The sequence below is a fragment of the Xiphophorus maculatus genome, chromosome 4, assembly GCF_002775205.1.
Source record: "Xiphophorus maculatus strain JP 163 A chromosome 4, X_maculatus-5.0-male, whole genome shotgun sequence".
Lineage (NCBI taxonomy): Eukaryota > Metazoa > Chordata > Actinopteri > Cyprinodontiformes > Poeciliidae > Xiphophorus > Xiphophorus maculatus.
The window spans coordinates 14456293-14475942 of record NC_036446.1 but is presented as its reverse complement, the minus strand read 5'-3'; the positions used below and the strand labels follow the sequence as shown (position 1 = coordinate 14475942).

The window sequence follows — 19650 nt, the reverse complement described above, 5'->3', positions numbered from 1 at the left end:
AATCAATGTCACTACTGAGATTTTTGAGCTGTTGCAATGCGAGTCTTTGGAAAACTTTACTATCATCATAATTGTCTTGAAGGTAAGCGCTGAGACAAATAATTACTGCCAGCTTGTAATTATGATTCAGGCAAACTCTTTTTAAAGCAGAGGCTACTCTGTGTCTCTGTCCCCATTTCTCTCTGCACTCGTATTAAAGCTGAAGCTCTTCATGAGCTGAATGCAGTGTCACACTTCTGAACCATTTTCCCCTCTGTCCTTGCATTTTACTGAATCCATTGCCATCTCCCCACTGGTCTCTGTGTAAATGAGGTGAACACCACAGCAAAAAGGGGTGTGCATGAAAAATAAAGTAAGAGGACAGAAAAAAAGAGCAGCAAGCAAACTGAGGAAAAACTCAGAGGTTATTTATAGGGAGAAAGAAAAAAACACAGAGAACAAAGAAAACTTGTCATACCACAACATTCAAATCATAGTATGCATTAGTAAAAGTGCAACATTTTTATTGTTCCTTTGTATCATCAGACAGCATAACAGAAAAACATTATGCATTAGCACTTAAATAACGCATTGATCTCAGTCTTTGAGATCCCACGCTATCTTTCCACCACCTGCATTAGTTTTGCATCAGGAACAAAAAGGATTAAAAAAAAAAAAAAAAACAGGATTTCTGTCATCCAGCTTTAAGCAGCCAAGCCCATGCAGGTTTAAAGCTTCCAAATTATTTTATGGCACTCAGTTTTGCAATAAAAAATGGCGATTAGTTAATTTTGCCAAAGAAATTAAATTTTGATAGAAAAGTTGGCATTTTTATGCGTTTTGCATTGGGAGGTGTCCGATTAAAACAGGATCAAAAGTGATGAAAAAAACTAAAGAACTAAAGGCCAGAAGTTTAGTAATATTTAGCAGAGTTTATTTTACCTCTAAAAACTATTTTTATTTAATCATGAGAAAGATTTTAGAGTGTACAATTGTTATGAGAATGCATATTTTTATTTCCTCCACAAAACCTGAAAGCTGAAATTATAAAATTTTTGATAACTTCAATACATGCAGCACTGGGAAAGACAAGCTGATAGCAGGTCTGCTAAATTATGGTCATTCTGCACCAAAACTTAAAGCATGTGTTCCTGGCGCTGGTCACGATTAAACACATAATTATGCTGCTCTGTACTAAGCAGCTCTCTAATAGCAGACGGCATGTCCACAGTCCAAGCTCCAAACTATAATATTGTATGGAGTTTGCCAGAGGTAATCACTAGCCAATGAGGGAATGTGGTCAACTGTCAATCAAATCACTATGGTGCCATACCTGGCTCGGTGAGACTAGTACTACCCCTGAAGCAGGCACAAAAATCTGAGAACCGCCAGGCAGAGCCTCACCAGATCTGCTAATGGAAAATGAATCTGGCCAGGGTGGACCGGGTCCATACCTGTAAGAGGCGTTCTAGTGGAAAAGCGCCTCTAGAGTGCAATGTGTCTGTAAGTATTGGAGCTGAGGACTTGCCTCTGCTAGACAAGTTCAACATCCCCTGCTGTATACATACTTTAGAAGAACACAGCCGGTGCCACTAGGGGGCGCAGTCCAAAACACCTGGATATTGCTCCGCCTACGAGGAGTGCTCTCTGTCACTGCAGGGGGGCAATTGGTCATGAACTGTGTTTCTTCCTCGTCAATTATCTGCAACACAACCAAACACAAATAAATCAGCAATCAACACAAATACACTCAGACAAGAATTCAACAACATCATGTCAGTGGATTTGGCCACTAGTCAGACAAAAACCCTTCTGACAAAAGCATTTGCTGCAGGAAAGGGAAAATAATATGGCAATATGATCAAATAACGTTCTAAAACATTGGGAAATTTTGTTTAGTATAGCATATTTCAGCAACAGGGCAAATGAGTGTTTTAAATGACTAAAAATAAAATGAAGTTACAAAAAAATAAAACATCATTGCCATGGCAAAATAAAGGAAAGCCTTGAAAAGTTGAAGAACAGACTACAATATATAATGTTTGAGTTATTAATAAACAATGACAACTATACAAATACATTTGAAGGAACTTGTTTTTTTCAGCATTTTTGCAGTTATCAAGAAGTTTGTTCTCAATCAGAGTAGACCTGAACCAGAGGAATTGAGTGGTCTGGAAGGTTGATACAGCAAAAGACCTTTAATGTGTTATGAAACCTTGGTGTAAATTCAAACTGGAGGACTCTCTTCATCTCACCTGGTCAGCCAATCACCTCCTCATGCACCTCCTTCATAGATTATTGAGGAGATGAGAAGGGTTAAGGTTAGCCCAACTTTGTACTTGTCATATGTCAGATAATAGTTAGCATATTTTCTGTCTTATTGTCATAAACATGGAAGACCAAAATATGTTTACGTTTAAGTGTTGTGAGAAATGAGAGAGTCTCAACTGGTCAGACTTGCATTTTCACCAGTTTCTACTAATGTTTCATCAACGTAATAGCATGGAAAATCTTGTGTTTTCAACAACACTACTCAGATTTAGCCATCCTGTTTTCCTCTCATTTTACTTCTCCATGTGTTGAAGACTTGGGAATTTTCCTTTTATAGAGCTTTATGGTCATCTTCTGACACTTTAATTATTGCTAATGGTCAAAGTGGATTACCCCTTACATCCCTAAACTGTGTTGTCTACATTGCATGTACTGAAATCATTTTGTCAAAGCTAGCACAAAGGTAGTCAAAATGTTGTGCTATGGCAGCTGCTCTTTGCGATCAGAATACTTTCCCTGCCTTTACTCCTCATGTGTATTAATTATGCTGCTGTGCTCTTGACCCTGCGCTGATTTATTGATTGACCCTGAACTGAGTAATTTCACAGATACTATCAATTAGATACCTGAAAACCCACAAAATATGTGCAGTGATCTACTCATTACAATGCAATCATCATCTATGACACCATACCACTGCCTTTTGGAGTATATTTGCATAAATTTCAGAAACAGATGCCAAGGCTATAGGCATACTTTAGCAATAGCAAATGAAAACCTCCTCTATCCTTGTATAAGTCAGTTGGGAATATATATGAAAGGTCATGTCAAATCTCTCAATGCATGCCGTCCAGTTTACCCTACATTGCCATAGGCTATGAATTCACATTATGTTTTGTACTTCATGAAAGACATGAAAATGAAACAATTCTCTTTCTTTTCAGTTACATACTATTTTTATTGGGAGCAATGTTTACCTTGCAATCAAGACAGACATGCATTAATGTAAAAAAACAATGTAAAAAATGTATTAATTTGGCTAATATTTTATAGAAAGCACTTTTCTATTAAAAGCAGGTCTTTGTAATGGATCCATATTTTCCAAATATCCACTCCTTCCTTATGCATTGAGCAATATTGAGTTTGAGGCTTTTCTTCTACCCTGACTTGGAGAACTTGCAAGATTATTAGATACATTTTTCACTAAAACTAAGGCAGTGGTATTTACTAGAATAATTGTTCATTTTTATTTTGGTGCCAAAAGATACAAGTCAAATAAAAATAAATGTCATTGACCCAAGAGGCCAATTTCTTTTGCAGTTGGCAGGAAATAAAAACTTATTTTTTTTTCCTTTCTGGTTAATTAGAACTTCACACTTACAAATGTGCTCTTAGATTGTAATGATTCCTGGCTGAACAAGAAAAATGGAGCCCATGCTTTTAAAAGTCAAACCAAGATGGTCATACAAAAAATTAGGCGCGAGTCAACATAGTCACTGATATGGCAGGTATTTACCGACAGGTGGTCAGTACCAAACATACCATGAATGACATACAACATAAAAAAAACAAAATGACAAAGGTGAGACACAGCAAAGGGGCAAAATGACTTGCATCCTCAGCAGCAGCTTTGTTTAACAAGCAAGACTGCTAATGGATGAAGAAAACACAGATAAGACTAAAAACTTGTGTTGGATTAAACAGACCAGTTTTCTATGCTAAATGATCTAATCCTTCACAGTTTAAAATCTACATATTGTTCATCCCTATCATTACCCTAGTCTTAAGTCATTTGCTTTTGTTCAGCCCCAGGATAGTGAGGTATTTCAAGGCACCCAACACATATACTGTCAGTTTTATCTTCTGAGTAAAATATAAAGAAGATATCTAAAAGGTTTTCAAGTCAGATGCTTGAAAACCTCTTCAAAGTGCTTCTGATGCTGCAGATGGCCAAGAACTCCATCTAAGTCATGCCAGGATGAATGAGCTCCTCACCATATATCAATCTTTGAGTCCAGGAACCATTTTGAAAACTTTGCTTTAGGTCATTGCATAAGCAACTTCATGAGGTCACTCAGTACAGCTTGTAGTCATAGTACCATTAGATTTGCATCAGCTTTCCTTACCAGGTCAAAAAAGTGCATCATCTAAAATTGCATCATAACAAGGGTTTCCATGATCCCCTGAAAAAAATAGATTTTTATCTTTTTTTGTTTGTTTGCTTTTTATTTGCGTGAGGGCTGAAAGGCGATGACAGAAAAACATCACCCAGCCAGGCAGACAAGCTTCAAAATACATGATGGTCTCTCTTCAATGGCAACCGCTTTATGTGTTGAATTTCTTGCTGATTTTAACTGCACACAAAACTACATAAGCTGTGCCAGTGAGCTAATATTCACTCCCTAGAAACCAAATATGTGTTTGATAGGACGAGACATCAGGGCAGTAGAGATGAGGAACTTTCTCACTCCATAAAGCTGTCAGCAGAGAATTTCTTTTGTCATGCCAGGTTATGAACGAGTTCCCTTCAAAAGTTGGTGGGTGTGTGTCTGTGTGTGTTAGAATAAGTCAAAGGAAGAGTAAGTTTAGCAGTCTGTGAGCTGTGTGAGTGTGTGTGTCCATGCATTTTCTGTGTATTTAGCCTGTCTGGGTCTAACAGATTACACCCCCACTTCTGTGTATGTTCCCATGGTTTCAAAGAGGCATCCTCAACCAGTCTGGTAGAGCCACAACATATGTTAAAACCAGCAGAGTCTTATAGAAATGTATTGAACACCATCTTCACAAAGACCCAACTAATTTGCTGTAAAATGACCCATGACTCTTTTATTATTATTACTCTGTTTTAGAATCTTCTTAGTTTTGCTGGTCAAGCCTTAGCAAAACTATCAAACCCAATACGAAAAACCAAATATGGTGAAGCAAAAAGCAGACTTTCAACCCAAGAGGCAAATCTTCTAAAGCCAGATCATGTCAATTATGTCATCCTTTTATGCAGTCACAAAACAATTTTCCTTTCCTTGTCGAATTTTGTCAGCCTGCTGAGAAGTAATGTCTCACCAGACATCGCCAACATTCCGTGCTGCTTTACAGTCTTGCCAAAAACCACACAGACACACACAGTGGCAACTGACCTCCCCAGAGAGCCCAATAAAAGTGCTTTTCATCAAGTCAGGAGCTGTTCAGAGATGGCTGGGATCGGGCACACCAGCAGATTTCAAATGAGCTGTATGTTAAATAAACCTTGACGTCTTCTGTTGAAGCATCTCTCTTCGTTCCTTTCTTTCCACAACTAAACCCCAGTCAACTCAACTTCTTTTGAAAATAATGAATTTGTGTTGTTTTGTTTTTTTTGTATGGAATAAAGGACGTCAAACATGAAAGACTGATTGGCCAGTTGATAGAGAGATATGTTTTCTTATTTTATTTTTGAAGCTCTGTCCTATATTGACAGAAAAAAAGACAGGTTACTTTGAAAGAGGGCCGTAGCTTCTAAAATCCTGGCAGGAGTATAATCAAAAGCAGGTCCCAGCAATATGTTTTCATACTTGCATCTAAAAAGCTTTGGTCACACATCTGCTTATTTCATCTCACCTTCTCAACACTCCACACTCAAACATGTGTGCAGCAGTATGACTGTTTCAGCAGAGAAATCTACTAATTTTTAACCTGATGTTTCTGACATAAGGTTAGGAAGATGTACACTGAAAACTGCCACCACATATAAACAGCACAAAATATGTTGCAAATAGTAATAATAACTAGATTTTCTAACATTAGCACTGAATAATGAGAAATGATGTGTACATAAGACAAAAATAAAATATTCCTCTCCTTTAAGTCAAAGTTCACAGAAGCCACAGCACAGCAGTGAGTTTTACTACAGCCACTGGGGGACTGCTGTGCAAATTTCCACATGAATTATACTGCAGGTTCTTTTTAAAAGGATAGCAGCTAAAAATCTCAAAGCCCCACAAGCTTCAACATGTGATTTCTCCATTTCTCCACTGATAAAAACAATTGTTTTGTATCCGTGAGGGCTGAAAGGCAATGACGTTTTGATTTATCTGCACAATAATAAAATCTCAGGTCCCATTGCAATGCCAACAACATTACAACCACAAATGCATTCTTTGCTAGTTTATTGTATATATTTTTAAGTGCGACATATTCACATCCTAGAATTCAACAACATAATAAGCTAATTGTATGGACTTTCACAACATTATTTCATAAACTGAGATTAAAGTGACTGAGATGCTGAAGCTTACAGCAGTGGTTATTCACAACCAGTACCATAAATACAATACTAATAAATAACAGTGCAGTTGCATTTTTCTGATATTGTACAGCCCTAAAAAATAAATTAAAGTTCTATGTAGAGGTATACTAGATTGTAAATTTGATTTTATTTTTTTTTTTGCTCTGTCTAGTAATTCTGTCACTTTTAGAATGATGCAGCCTAAAATACTGATTCAGTTCTCATCAAACCCTTGAAAATAACATCTTTATACGAATTTTTTTGTCTACCTAATGATCAAGCTGGAAACAGGAGGTTCTAAGGGTTGATTTACCAACCACCTGACAGATGGATAACCACTCCAAAACCTTGATCGGTATTGCAACACTGGGTCAGTGTAGTAAATTCGAAGAACAAGTCATTTTTGTCAAGCTGATCTGTCAGTTATCAAATTTTAATGTTGGAGATGAGCACTCTAGCCAAATAAGCTTATATTTGAAATGAAATCGACTACCTTAGCAATTTTATCTCTCATATAATTATACACAGGCAGCAAGAAGATATTTTCTAGACCACACACCACATCTTGCACTGCATTATAATTACAAAAGCCCCACGCATTTGTCCAGCAACACATTAGCATACGGTGGCGGCACCAGTTCTCTTCTAATTTTTTTCTTCTTTTTGAACTTCTGGCCTCTCTCTGATGCCTGCCTCTTCCATTTATTACTCAGGCTGAACCTGGTTTCATGAAACTCTAATTATACTGTGGACAGTTCTAATTGTACACTACACCCAATACATCATCACATGTCAAAAAAGAAAAGAAAAGATTTATTAGACTTTACACGCGTCAAGGCCAACAGACCTGGCATATGAGAAGAGCCAGCTGACGGTTGGCTCTTCTCATATTCTAAATCTAGCCTGTTGCAACATGTGAGGTGGAACCATCCAGATCAAACCATTTAAAAGCAAGACAACTGAAGTCAAACACAGTGCTTGCTTTGGAGAGCAGATGAAAGATGGGGCAATTTTCAGTTCCAACATGAGGGTAGCATTTTCAGCCACTGACAGTAAATGTAATATATTACACATATATCTTCCACAGAATACAGTATCATCCTTTAGTTGTGCAATATTTTTTTAAATAGATTCTTTTTTTTTTTTTGAGTACTGTCTATCAGCGTCTTTATTTTCAGCTATTCCCATACCTGGAAATTCCCAGCGTAGTCTTCATCCTTGTCTCCTTCTGCACCTTCCTTCAGGGCAATGAGGGTAAATCCTCTAAAGTAAGACGGGCTGGTTGCAGTCAGACTCACTTGATGAGAAAAAACAAGAGTAACAGCAACCATCAATTTACAGAGAATTGGGGTAAACGACAGTCTTGAATCCAAACAGAAACGGTGGGCTCAGTCAACAATCTATCTTCTAAGACTACAGAATAACACATTTCCATTATCTGGAGATTCAGATTTACTTTATTTTGGTAAGTTAACAACATTACAAAACAGATTGTTACAAGTAGACTGGCAGCTATGCAAAGCCTTCATGACAAATCTTTGTGTATTTTAAATCAGGGGTAAGATTCTTATCCATTTAGATGTCACTTTCAAGAAATATATTAAGGACACTTAGTAATTTTCATAGTAGGTGGTGATTTACATGACGCATTTTTTTACAATTCAGGTATTCTCAGAATTAACAGCTACAGAAATGATCACTTATGATACGTTTCTCAGAATGGCTTTGGCTCTAACGGTCACAGAGCAGATGGCATATGTTTGCAGTGTGCACTTTGGCTGCAGACAAAAAAAACAAGCAGAACAGGTCAGATCTGGGGCTGTTAAAGTCACTCTCATAAGCACAGGAGTTTGGAGAGTGACATAATTTTACTAGCTATTAAGGATGCTCAAATTTAAAAGAAATCAACCGAAGTTGATGCAACCGTATCCGTTTCGAGCCGACTTCTTTGTGAAACAGCATCTTGTTATGCACTGGAACTAAATCGCAAGTGAACTTGTTTCAAGTTTTGCAGACGGAGTTGTTCTCCGTAGATCACCCACCTCTGTATGTGCTGCCCGGCTGGTACCGCTCCGGCTCCCCCTCAACCTGGAGTTGAAACTCGTTGTTGGTCTCCTTCCGATTGCTCTGAGCCCGTAAAACCCGACTGCAGTAGCTGTCCGCCTTCACGGCTCTGTCGAAGGGCTCCTCGGTGAACGCGAACGTGTTGCAGGTGGCGGAAGAGATAAAGCAGAGCAGGAGGACAGCCCGTGGATATAGTCGGGCTACTATCATTTTCTTAATTTTACGACTCCGAAATTAAAGAGAAGACAAAAACGAATGTCTGAGATCCGAGTACAGGTCTGCTCTGGTACTCACTCAAACTTGCCACCTGCTGAAGTGGACTTGTGCGCTCTTAGCGGGGCAAATCCATCCTGATATGAATGAGCCCGAAGAGGAGGAGGACTGGCTGGGATGCGCTGTGCGCTCTCTCTACATGAGCGGCACACTGAGCAGGACAGCAGGGGCACGGGCAAGTGGCAGAGCGTAATGAACGTTGCGTGGCTGTCTCTAAGGCCACGGACACTTACAAACCTATCGGCGGTTCTCACCAACCAACAGGAGCGCCAAGACATCCACTGAGTTTGACTGACTCGAACGGTAGTCTGTATCACTTGATCCCCTGAAGGATAGCATGGACGCACAAAGCCATAGAAAAGAAAAACTCTAGGTTGCTGCTTTCAGTGACTAAACAAGTCTTCATTTATTGGCTCTTCTGAACCGTCAGCAGGAGGACGGAGGTTTAAGCGAACTTTGCTGCCTCCTTTCCTGTCTCATTCCCACCTTATTTTACTAATGTTGACAAATGTCTCATTGTAGATAAAAGTTAAATGGGCAGCTGCTTTCAGAAGCTCCTTTTCCAACACTGCACCTTAAGAAAGTTATCACAACATTGCTACTCCATTTTAAAGCTTACAACCATTCTTAGGAGCATGGAACTAAGGTAGTTCACAATAAGCTCAGCAGATGTGCAGTTCCACCAGATGTTTGCTGATTCCTGCTGCCACTAATGTGATGGAGCTGTGTGGAAAAGCTGTGGGGGAGTAGCTTTCTGAGCTACGGAAGACTACAGCTCCAAGCACGTCTTTAGGTACCTCCGAATGGTTCCCTTGGGAGACTTGTGGACTCCTCAAACATGCATGAAAGAATCAAAGCACCATCCCTTGTATGTTTTTGATGAAGGAATAACATAATAGCTTGATATTAAGCTCAACAAAGTCAAATTTTAGTTAAACCCCCTCAGCTTTTGTAATGTAACAGTGTACTACTTCTAAATTAGGAATATTTATTTACAGTGTAGCATCTCATCCCTGGAAAGCAGCCAGAGAGGCTTCTGAAAAGATAATTTAGTCCAATAGAATTTCAAAACTGTTTGATCACCTTACTTGACATTTTGTGCAGAAATCTGCAGATGAAACCCACAAGACTTGTAATTTCCTGACATTTACTCTTCTGCAACCAGCAAATTGACATTTTACATGTAGATGAAAGGATGTTATAATGACTGAGTGCATTAAAACAAAAGTTAATGTTGCACCCATGGGTCCTGAAAATGTGACCAATGATTTTTAATGCTTTCGGTGAAAACAATGTTTGAAAATATTCATGTTATAGCTAACTTTTACCATATGGTCCAAACATTAAAATCACCTGCTTGGCTTCATTTATACCCCTGCAGATAGCATATACACACAAAAACACACTTTTTTTCATAAGAAATTACTTTTGAAATATTCTGTAGTTGGCTTCTATTTAGTATCCACTTTTCCTTACTGCCCTTTTCCTCTACTATTTAAATTTTTCCTTGTCTAAAGCACATAAATAATAAATACTTTCTGTTAGACACTAGCTCTTCAATCACTAGAGTAGCCGTGCAGACAACAAACAAGACACTGTACACTCCCTGGAAGTGTAAGTGCTGAAGAACTTTCTCAGTTACTTTGGATCCTGCTTAGTAGGTATGGCAATATTTATTCCTATCTGACATTTTCCTGCACCTTCCCTACCCTCCGAGTTTATTTTAGTCCTCAGGCAGGTCAGGAGCAGCATAAAGGGAATGAAAAACCTTCTAATTAACACCAACAATTTGAGTGGTTCCACCTTGTGCATTTACCACTGGGCTGATTAATGAATGAGCCCAACACCAGAAAGCGTCATGACAGGATTCTGTTTCTCTCCTTCAGCTGACCTAAATGTAATAATGGTAGAAAAATTAGGGCTAACGTCTATCAATTCTCAAAACGGTCACTCAACTTGTCCTGAACTCTGAGAATCAAATTAGAAATGTTTTTTCATCAGATGCTGAAGAGACAGACCAAGATGATCTTCTGAGCTCTGTGGTTTAAAAAGCAAAGCCATATCGCCGTAGTAGCATCTACAATGTTAGATTTTAAAGAGATGTCAATTTCAAGTGTAACAGGCAAGAGACCCTTTATACAATTGTGTTTGACCCACATTATAATTTTGTGTTTTTATTATATATGGCCCACCAGTGTATAACAATCATGCTACATATCCCAATAACGCAACAGCACCACAGCTCATCGCTCAAGGCAAGAATGCACAAGCTGCACGTATGGGAGAGTCAGATTCAACAAGGAAACATTCGTCATTGCCAAGTCAGCCCCGCTGTGTTCCCAAGTGCATATTATGTACAATGAGTTCACGTGGCATTTGCTGACTTTGAAACTCAACAAAAATAGCCTGGAACCGTTTTATAAACCATTTGCTTTTGACGTGGAGAAAGCACCTGGAACCAACCAGGCTGAGCTTACAGAACTTCAGTACAACAACACACCCAGAGAGGGCAAAGAATGAGTCTCGGGGTCCTACGCCATATCCCCTCTTTTAATCCCTGTGAGATTGTCCCGAATCTGCCTCCAAGATGCATGCTCTGCATGTTTAGAAATACCTGTTCAAGCAATTATTCTCTGTGATGAAAACAGCACAGAGAAGTCACCTCACTGATGTGCACCTCTAAAGAGTCCAGTGTTTTCACAGCTTGAAAAGCAACACTGGCAATTAAAGAACTTGTCACTACAGAAATGATTGTAGAAATTCACCTCAGAAACGTTTGGTTGTAAGGTACATGTGTCTACCTTAAAAGGTTATCTGAGCTATTTGTGAATTTTGCATTTACATCTTGTTTCTGTATAACTGCAAAAGTCTTGCAAATTACAATTGTTATTTAAAGAAGGTAGGCATTGGCAAAAGTTTGACATACCTTCTGTTTTCAAGGGCATATCATTCTTCCTGTCTTCACACACATGTGAAATTCACAACTGCTGCATCAACCTTTAATAAATCCCCTGGGCTTTGTTTTCAGCGAGGAATAGAGGTCAAGAGGGAAAATCAAATTAGGTTCTCATTTGATCGCGATAGAGGAGAAGAGCCTGCTCATTAAACAACCAAGCCTCCTGCTGTGGAGTCATTAGGGCCATATTTACCATGCAATAGGAATATAACTAGGAAGACTAGAGAGGATTTACTATGTTTTTGTCCACATAATTTGAAAAAGAATTGAGAGCATTTGAAAGATATTGACTAAAAATAAAAACAGAGAGAAACTTGATTGACTTTGTTGGAAAGTTGTGAACTTTGAAGGTTTTTGTTCATTAATATAAGAGTCATACATTTCTAATATCTAATGTATATATAATATCTAGCACAATATTCTAATGTGTTCTGGGGAGCCTAGAGCCCAGCACATGAATAACTAGACATTATTGTCTTGATGTTAATGTCCCACGTTCTGTAACGTCACACAGCACAGATCCTGGTGCAGGCGTTCGTTTTTACTTCCACTCTGGCTTCTTGCATTCAACACCCCACTCACTGCTTTGAAGATAATCCATTTTGATGTCCATCTAAAGGTTTGAGTGTAACATGTGCTGTTCAGAGGCCAGAAAGCGAACAGAGGCTATCAGAAATGATCACAGTCAACTAGAAGGTGACGGGAACCGCAAGGTCTGCAGAGGCCGTACTTACTGAATCCTGTCTTCAGTGCTGAAGAGACCCCAGCCATATAAATGGCTTTGAAGAAATCACACTCTCTGTCATAAACTATTAAGGCTCTGTCACAGATACAAAACTACCTGAGTTTAAGTTTGCTGCTGACATACTGGAGGAAAAATACAATGCTGAGGTGATAAAAAACATTGTTCAGTACACTCTTTTTTGACTATGTGAAGGAGTAAAATGTATTATTGAAAGTTAATGTAAATATATGTACAGTTTTATTTTAGAATATATTAATGTCCTTGTGTCATGGTGTGTTTATTGGTTGATGGAAAACCCAAATGCAGAACAGCAAACAAGTGGAGTATATGATGAAAAGGTGTTTAAAATGATGAACAATAAACTTACAAAAAAATCCACAGAGAGCCAGGCGGAATGCAAATCATAATCCAAGGAAGCAATAACTAGTTAACATAAGGAGACATTAGGGAATCGGAATAGATCAGGAAAGTAACAGAAGAAACCAGAGAAGAGTGAATGACAGAGGTGTGATTAAATACTGGGAGAGTGAATGCTGGAACAATAGAACTGAGTTTTAACTGGTTGCAGATGTGAGGGAAGAGAGCAGAAGGCTGGCTGAGGAGATGGAGAAAGAGAGAGAGAGACATTCACTAGATCCACATTGTCTTTTCATGCTTGCATGAAAGCATTCTACTCAGGAATCCACACAAATACAAAAACCATAAAAATTTAAAACAAAATCTTGAACTGAAACTTGCAAATGTTGCCTAGGTGATCTAATGCCTCTGGCACAATGCATTCAGTAAATAACCTTTCCTATAATTTAGAGACATAAAAAAGACACCCAGCTGTGTGGTCCCCTTTAAATGTCACATTAACAAGTATGCTGACATTGCAGAAGTGGTGTGACCTTCTGTTTAAGTATGTGCCACAACAGGTTTGTTTAAGTTATCGTTTCATAATCTTTCCATTTCAATTCTTATTGTGCAATGATTTCTTCTAAAAATAAGTTTAATTTACAAAATATCCAGTAGAAAGACCTGAAATATTCTAGCTGTTTACAAAACATTTTTTTTTTTTTTTTTTTTTACCAGCGTTTTCAAAGAGGCCGTGGCCTTTTCTCAGCCACAACATCCCACTTGTTCCTGACCTTTGGCTATTAACACACAAGCTGAAGATCCTCATGGTTTTTTTTTAATGTTACGCCTAATAACAATAGATGTCTGTGTACATCATATAAGCGTCCTATTTTAATGGAAAACATACTACAGATTCAACTACTGGTAATTAAAAAAAACTGGGAAAACAGTTACAAAGCAAACATATCACTCTTTTATATTTCTATTAGTCAAGATATTGCTAAATGAATTGTTGCAAATAATTTAAAAATTTACATTTTTGTTTTACTTAGATATTTAATTTAATTTATATATATATATATATATATATGTATATATATCTCCAAGTACGGTAAATCCAGTCAATTGTCTCATCTGTCATGCTGCCTTCTGATATGCAGCCGGCACCACAAGCCAACCTTACCTTATCTTTCATTCTTCCCCTAGAGGCAGCTACAAAATTCCTATATACTGTGAGAGTGAAGGTTGGCTTGTGTGGCCTGATCCAACAGATGAGCTCCTATAGCTCAAATTGTTGAGGATGTCATTGCTTGTTCTGATAGAAAAGTGTTAGAATGCACAGAGCATCACAGTTTGTTGCATTTAATACTGCCCCCCTGTACAAAAACAAACGCACCAACAATGAAAGCAGCAATGATCCCAGAGAACAGGAAGATGGATGAATGAATCATATATATATTTTACATAAATTGCACAAAGATGTACTGTGAGAAGAAGGCAACCCAGTGGAGGCAGTATGATGCTAATGAGGGATGGCTGATGCAAATGTTTTGGTCCTGGCATTGAGATGGATGGATGGATCCAGGCATGGTTGCAGACCAGGCGCACTTTTTCATGGAAAACTATGGAAATCCATTGCTGCAGGACTCTAAGCTCTGCCATGAATAGTTTGAGGAGCACAACAACAAAGCTTGAGGTGTTGACTTGGCCTCCAAATTTCACAGATGGCAATCTAATGAAGCATCTGTGGGATGACTTTGATAAACTAATACAATCCACGTTGGCCCCACCACAGCACTGTCAGGAATTAAAGGTTCCACTGCTGGCATTATTGTGCTGGATGCCACAGCACACCATCAGGAGCAAGAGCAGAAATTCACTAACAACTTCTACAATATCTGCAGAAAACAAGGAATTGGCTGGATCAATAAATATGCATACCATATTCTTCTTATTATTATTATTTATTCAGAATAAATTCTTGAAACAATGTTTTATTTTCCTCACACTTCAGTCCTACTGATGCACTAATTTGTGTTGGTCAAACAAAAATATCAAGAAAAATATATTGTAACTTGGGATTGCAAAATGTTAAGATCTTAACATATTACAGTGTCGTTATTATAAAAAATACTGTTTTTTATTTCATAAATAGAAAACAGTGTTCGTTTTCAACAATATTATATAAATATTGCTAATATCTGACCAAGGCAGAGACGACAGATGGTAACTGTAAACCATGTTTACTTCTTAGAACCCAGAAGCCTCAGGTGTTGGAGGGGGAAAAAATCCTTAAATCGCATTCACAGTTCAGAGCTTTCCAATTAGCACAAACAAGTCTAGAAAAACTATGCAAGCCAAAAGAATGGACAAAAACTAATTACTCAAAGGTGAGAGGATCATTGGAAAGACATCAAATACCAAGCTTCTAATTAGAACCAGACTCCAACAAGACTGGAATCGGGCACTTAACTCTTCAGGTAGACATTGCTATTTGGATTCCACGCCTTAGAAAGAGTTATGTATGCAGAAACAAGTTAAATAGAGAAACACAGCTGCAGTACTTTAGACATTACAATCAATTCACATAGTTTTTATTTATTGGGAAACTGATAAAACCTCAGCTACGTGCCCATCATCAGCAAACATTAAGATAATGAGTTTACGAATAGATTTTTAAAAAATCCATTAGGTTGTCGACTTGTGTTTCCTATGATTTCTGCAATTAAACTAGTTGTGCATTTTAAGTGCTGAAATAGTTCGAGAGTAGGTAGCAGTGGATATTATGGGCATTTTTTACATGGACTCGAGCACATGCTATCATTTACAAACACACCTTTTTTATTTTTATTTCTAGCCAGATTATGTGCATGGACCATTAATCCTTTCTTCTCTTTGTACTATCATTCTTCATTCTGTTCCTATGAAGTAGGCATGCTTCACATATTGGTCAATTTCTAATATAAATTATCATAAAAATGAAATCTACAGTACTACAAGTGTTTTCCACAATGAGAAAGGGAATATCCATCAGCTCGCATACAACTCCACCCCCCGGAGTCCAACACACACTAACAAACAGACAGGATATCACAATAGCCTTCAGGCTATGAGCAGATGTATTCCTCTCTATCTTATAACTTCTGTTATCCACGGGGATAGCTTTTAGTCTTAGAGATCATCACAACATCAGGATATTATCTCTCCATCACACTATTCACATCCCCCAAATCCCAACACTTGCTCATAAAACCATTCCTCCCATCTTTTTTCCCCAAAATAATCTCTGCTTCAGGCGTTACTCATTTCTGCCTGCCATGTTGGGGGTGTTTCTCAATAGACTACGGACAAAAGAAGAGCATGTGTGTGTCTCTCAGATACTGATCTGCTGCAGCAGCGAATGAGCACAGACTGGATGTGATTGGTGTGCAGGCAACCTAGTACAATCACACTGATGATCACTCACCCAGTTTGATAATGGACCATTTCATGGGGACATGATAAAGCTTGGTAGGTTATACATTGAGTAAACTAAAATGTTCAGCATTTTCAATCAGAGGTGTTTCATTGTGGCAAAAATTGGGTTTACATACAGAAATCTTGTTCAAGTCTTTGTTTTGGAGACAGTGTCAGCTACAGTAAATCTGTGCTATGTTGAATAACATGTAACTAAATCCAGTTACTTATGTATACATTAAAACAGAGATGATCTGAATATATTATTTGTCTTTCCAAATAAAAGATGTTGGATTATGAAAATATGGCATATCTGATCCAAATTGTTTCAGCTTTCTGCCTGTTGAAGATATTAAATGAGATGAGGTTACACTTGCAATCATTCTCTGGTGGTAGAAACCCAATGATACGACTGAATCAAACTTAATCTTAGTTGGTCAAAAATGCTTAATGGAAAAAGAGGAAAATATCTATCTACTACTTTTTTTAAAAGTCTGAGGTTTGCAGAGTGTGACTTCCATAAATCAGACTTGATGTCCAGCACATATTATAGATGTCAGGGCCAATTATCCAGCTGAGAAAGGACATGACTGTTCTCACAGAAAGTTTGTACATGGCCTACAATGATGGTAAGTTAGATGATATCAGTCAAAGTAACAGTGATGCCAGAACTCAAAGTTTCCCAGAAAAACTCTTCTCAATTTGTCACACTCCCAACACTAGCTCTTTTGATTTTCGAATATTTGAGATTTGGTTTTCATTTGTGTTTTGATCGTTTCTTTGTTTATTTAATTTTGAAAAGTTTTTCCATATTACACTCGTTTCTCTGCGATCACTTTGGCTAGAAAGTTGTTGCCATATAGATTCTTTATCTTATTTTTATTTTCTTTCTTAATTTATTTTGTTCTGTTCTGTGTACATTAGTTCATTCTCTTAGATAAGTGTTAGTCTTTTTCCTCTTTGGTTTATCTAGTTTAGTTCCACCAGTGCTAATTGTTTACGTTTTGTCAGTCTCCCTGTTTTGCTCTCCATCACAGCTGTTCCAAAACCTCCAGATTAATTCATGTGCATTCAGTGTCATTTTACCCTCAGTATGTAAGCTTATTGATTAGCTCTTGCTACTCTGCCATACTCCATTTCCTGCTTATCCTTTAGGAGACACAGAAAGCTTCAATCCTATTGGTCCAGTCATGAGCCAAAGCTTCAAGATGCTTCATTTGGTCTACTGTGCCATCAAGTGGACAGCAAACAGACCGATTGATAACAATGACATGACTTTGGTGTGAGAAGCTTTAAATTTTAATAACGAAATGAATTGTGTTTGTGATAGATACATTCTGAATGTGGCCTGAATATGATCTAAATCCATCTTTATCTTTGCTGGATGAAAGGGAAAATGGAAACAAATAAGGGGACGTGTGTAATGCTTTGAGGCTTTTGAGGAAGACCAAAGTTGCAGCAGAATGGCAGGCACATAGCAGAGTGAGGATTGAAGGGCTTTAATAACGAAATGATACATTTGCAGAACCTGGGTCGACATGAAAGAACAATAATGACAGGAAAAATTGAACAGAAGATTCCAGCAGTGAATAAAACCAAGAAGCTTAAATACTCTGGAGATGTGATTGTGGCATGGAAACCAGGTAACTTCAATAAACAGATTGCAGAGTAACTGGGGAAATGCTAAGGAGAGAGCTAAGTGAAGGTAAAATAATTGACACAAGAAACACAGGAATCTAATCTAATACACAAATGAACAACAATTTAGCAATAGACATAAAGAGATCCACTAATTAAATAAGGAGGCGTGCCAGGAAATTAATAATCTAAAAGAGTAGAAGTATTACATTACTTTCAGGCTAAAGGTTCCGACAGAAATAATCCAAAACATACAGGGATAAACTAAGAGACCCAGAACAAAATGAGACACTGGAAAATACTATAATCATCTAAACAGAAACACCACAGAGAAAAAATACACAAACACCCAGGGGCAAAGAGTTGTGCTGAGTATACAAAGTGATGTGAATATGCCCGTATTACTTTGCTTGTAACCATGCTTATGTTACTTGGGACAAATGTTGTTTTTCCACTGTATTGGGCTTCGGGCTGTTTCTGCTTTTTGATTTGATTTTGCCTGCTTTGGAAAAAGCCATTTTTTAGAAAAGAAACCAGGGTAGGCAATAAATAAAGGAACATCAAGTTTACAAAGATCGTGAAAAACATTTTTTTCTGTCTTTCTCAATACTCTAGACAGGCGATTCTCCAGTCTCTCAGTGTTTGGTTCGTTCGGGTTAGGACATCCACGTTTTTGTCTGCAGTAACATTTTGGGTCCATTATTGCCAGACTGTGTTGTCTTAAGGACGATACAGTTTGTTTCCTAATACAGCATAAATGACTATAAAAATGACTATTGCAACAGACTGGCAACCTGTCCAAGGTGTACCCCGCCTCTCGCCCAGAACGTTAGCTGGAGATAGGCACCAGCACCCCTCCCGACCCCACTAGAGGACAAGGGTGTTAAAAAATGGATGAATAGATGGAAAATGACTATTCAATAGCAATATTAGAATGTGAACAATGGGTCTGAGAAGCTTCTGATGATGAAACGGAAGCTGAAACAGCGGCACGTTCAGAAGTAAGCCTTTATTTTGGGTGATGATCTCTACATTTTTAACCTAGGACTGAGCAAGAGATTGCTAAAGCACATGCAATAAAATCCCAAGATAAGAAAATGTGACAGGGGAATCAGCAGTGTTAGGTTGCCCTTTATATTTTGAATCACACACAAACCCGCAACCCAATTCCTGAATCATTATTGTTACATATGACTTGCAAGGCTTCGAACTTCACCACATAGGTCATTAACATAACTTTCAATACACACTTCACAAACATCTACCTGGATTACTCAACACACTCTTTGAAGCCTCGACACAGCAGGACACATCACTAGTGATTTCCCCAGTAAGCTTTCTTGTTGTATATTATTAAAAACTGTTCTTTGTCAGACTCTCTGATAAAATCTCAAACGAAAACCCAGCTCCACCAGCCTTCTTCCCATGTTGCATCCTGCATGCCATGTGTTCCCCAGGTAGGTGACACACTTCATCCACCTGATGTAAATGAAAAGATGTTTCATCAGACCAGATCTTCTTCTGTTAGCTGTTCTTATTTGTGATTCAATGCATCCTACTCTAAATGAAAAAATATGTAAATTAATTTGCCAACCTTTTCCCATAACTGTGAGCTAAAGAGGCATGTTTTTTTTTTTTACAGTTTTCTGCACATTACTCTTTGCCAAG

The 19650-nt window shown here is 38.0% G+C and overlaps 1 protein-coding gene across 1 annotated transcript in view; it reads right to left on the bottom strand.

Annotated features, from left to right (window-relative positions):
* Positions 1-9299, bottom strand: part of spon1 (spondin 1) — a 51542-nt gene extending 42243 nt beyond the window's left edge. The window contains exons 1-3 of the mRNA XM_005813524.2: positions 8554-9299; positions 7702-7808; positions 1548-1681 (exon numbers count right to left, since the gene is read on the bottom strand). Of these exons, the coding sequence (XP_005813581.1) occupies positions 1548-1681; positions 7702-7808; positions 8554-8785 (473 nt within the window). The 5' untranslated portion in view covers positions 8786-9299. The remainder of the gene's footprint in view (positions 1-1547; positions 1682-7701; positions 7809-8553) is intronic.
* Between the last annotated feature and the right edge of the window lie 10351 nt (positions 9300-19650).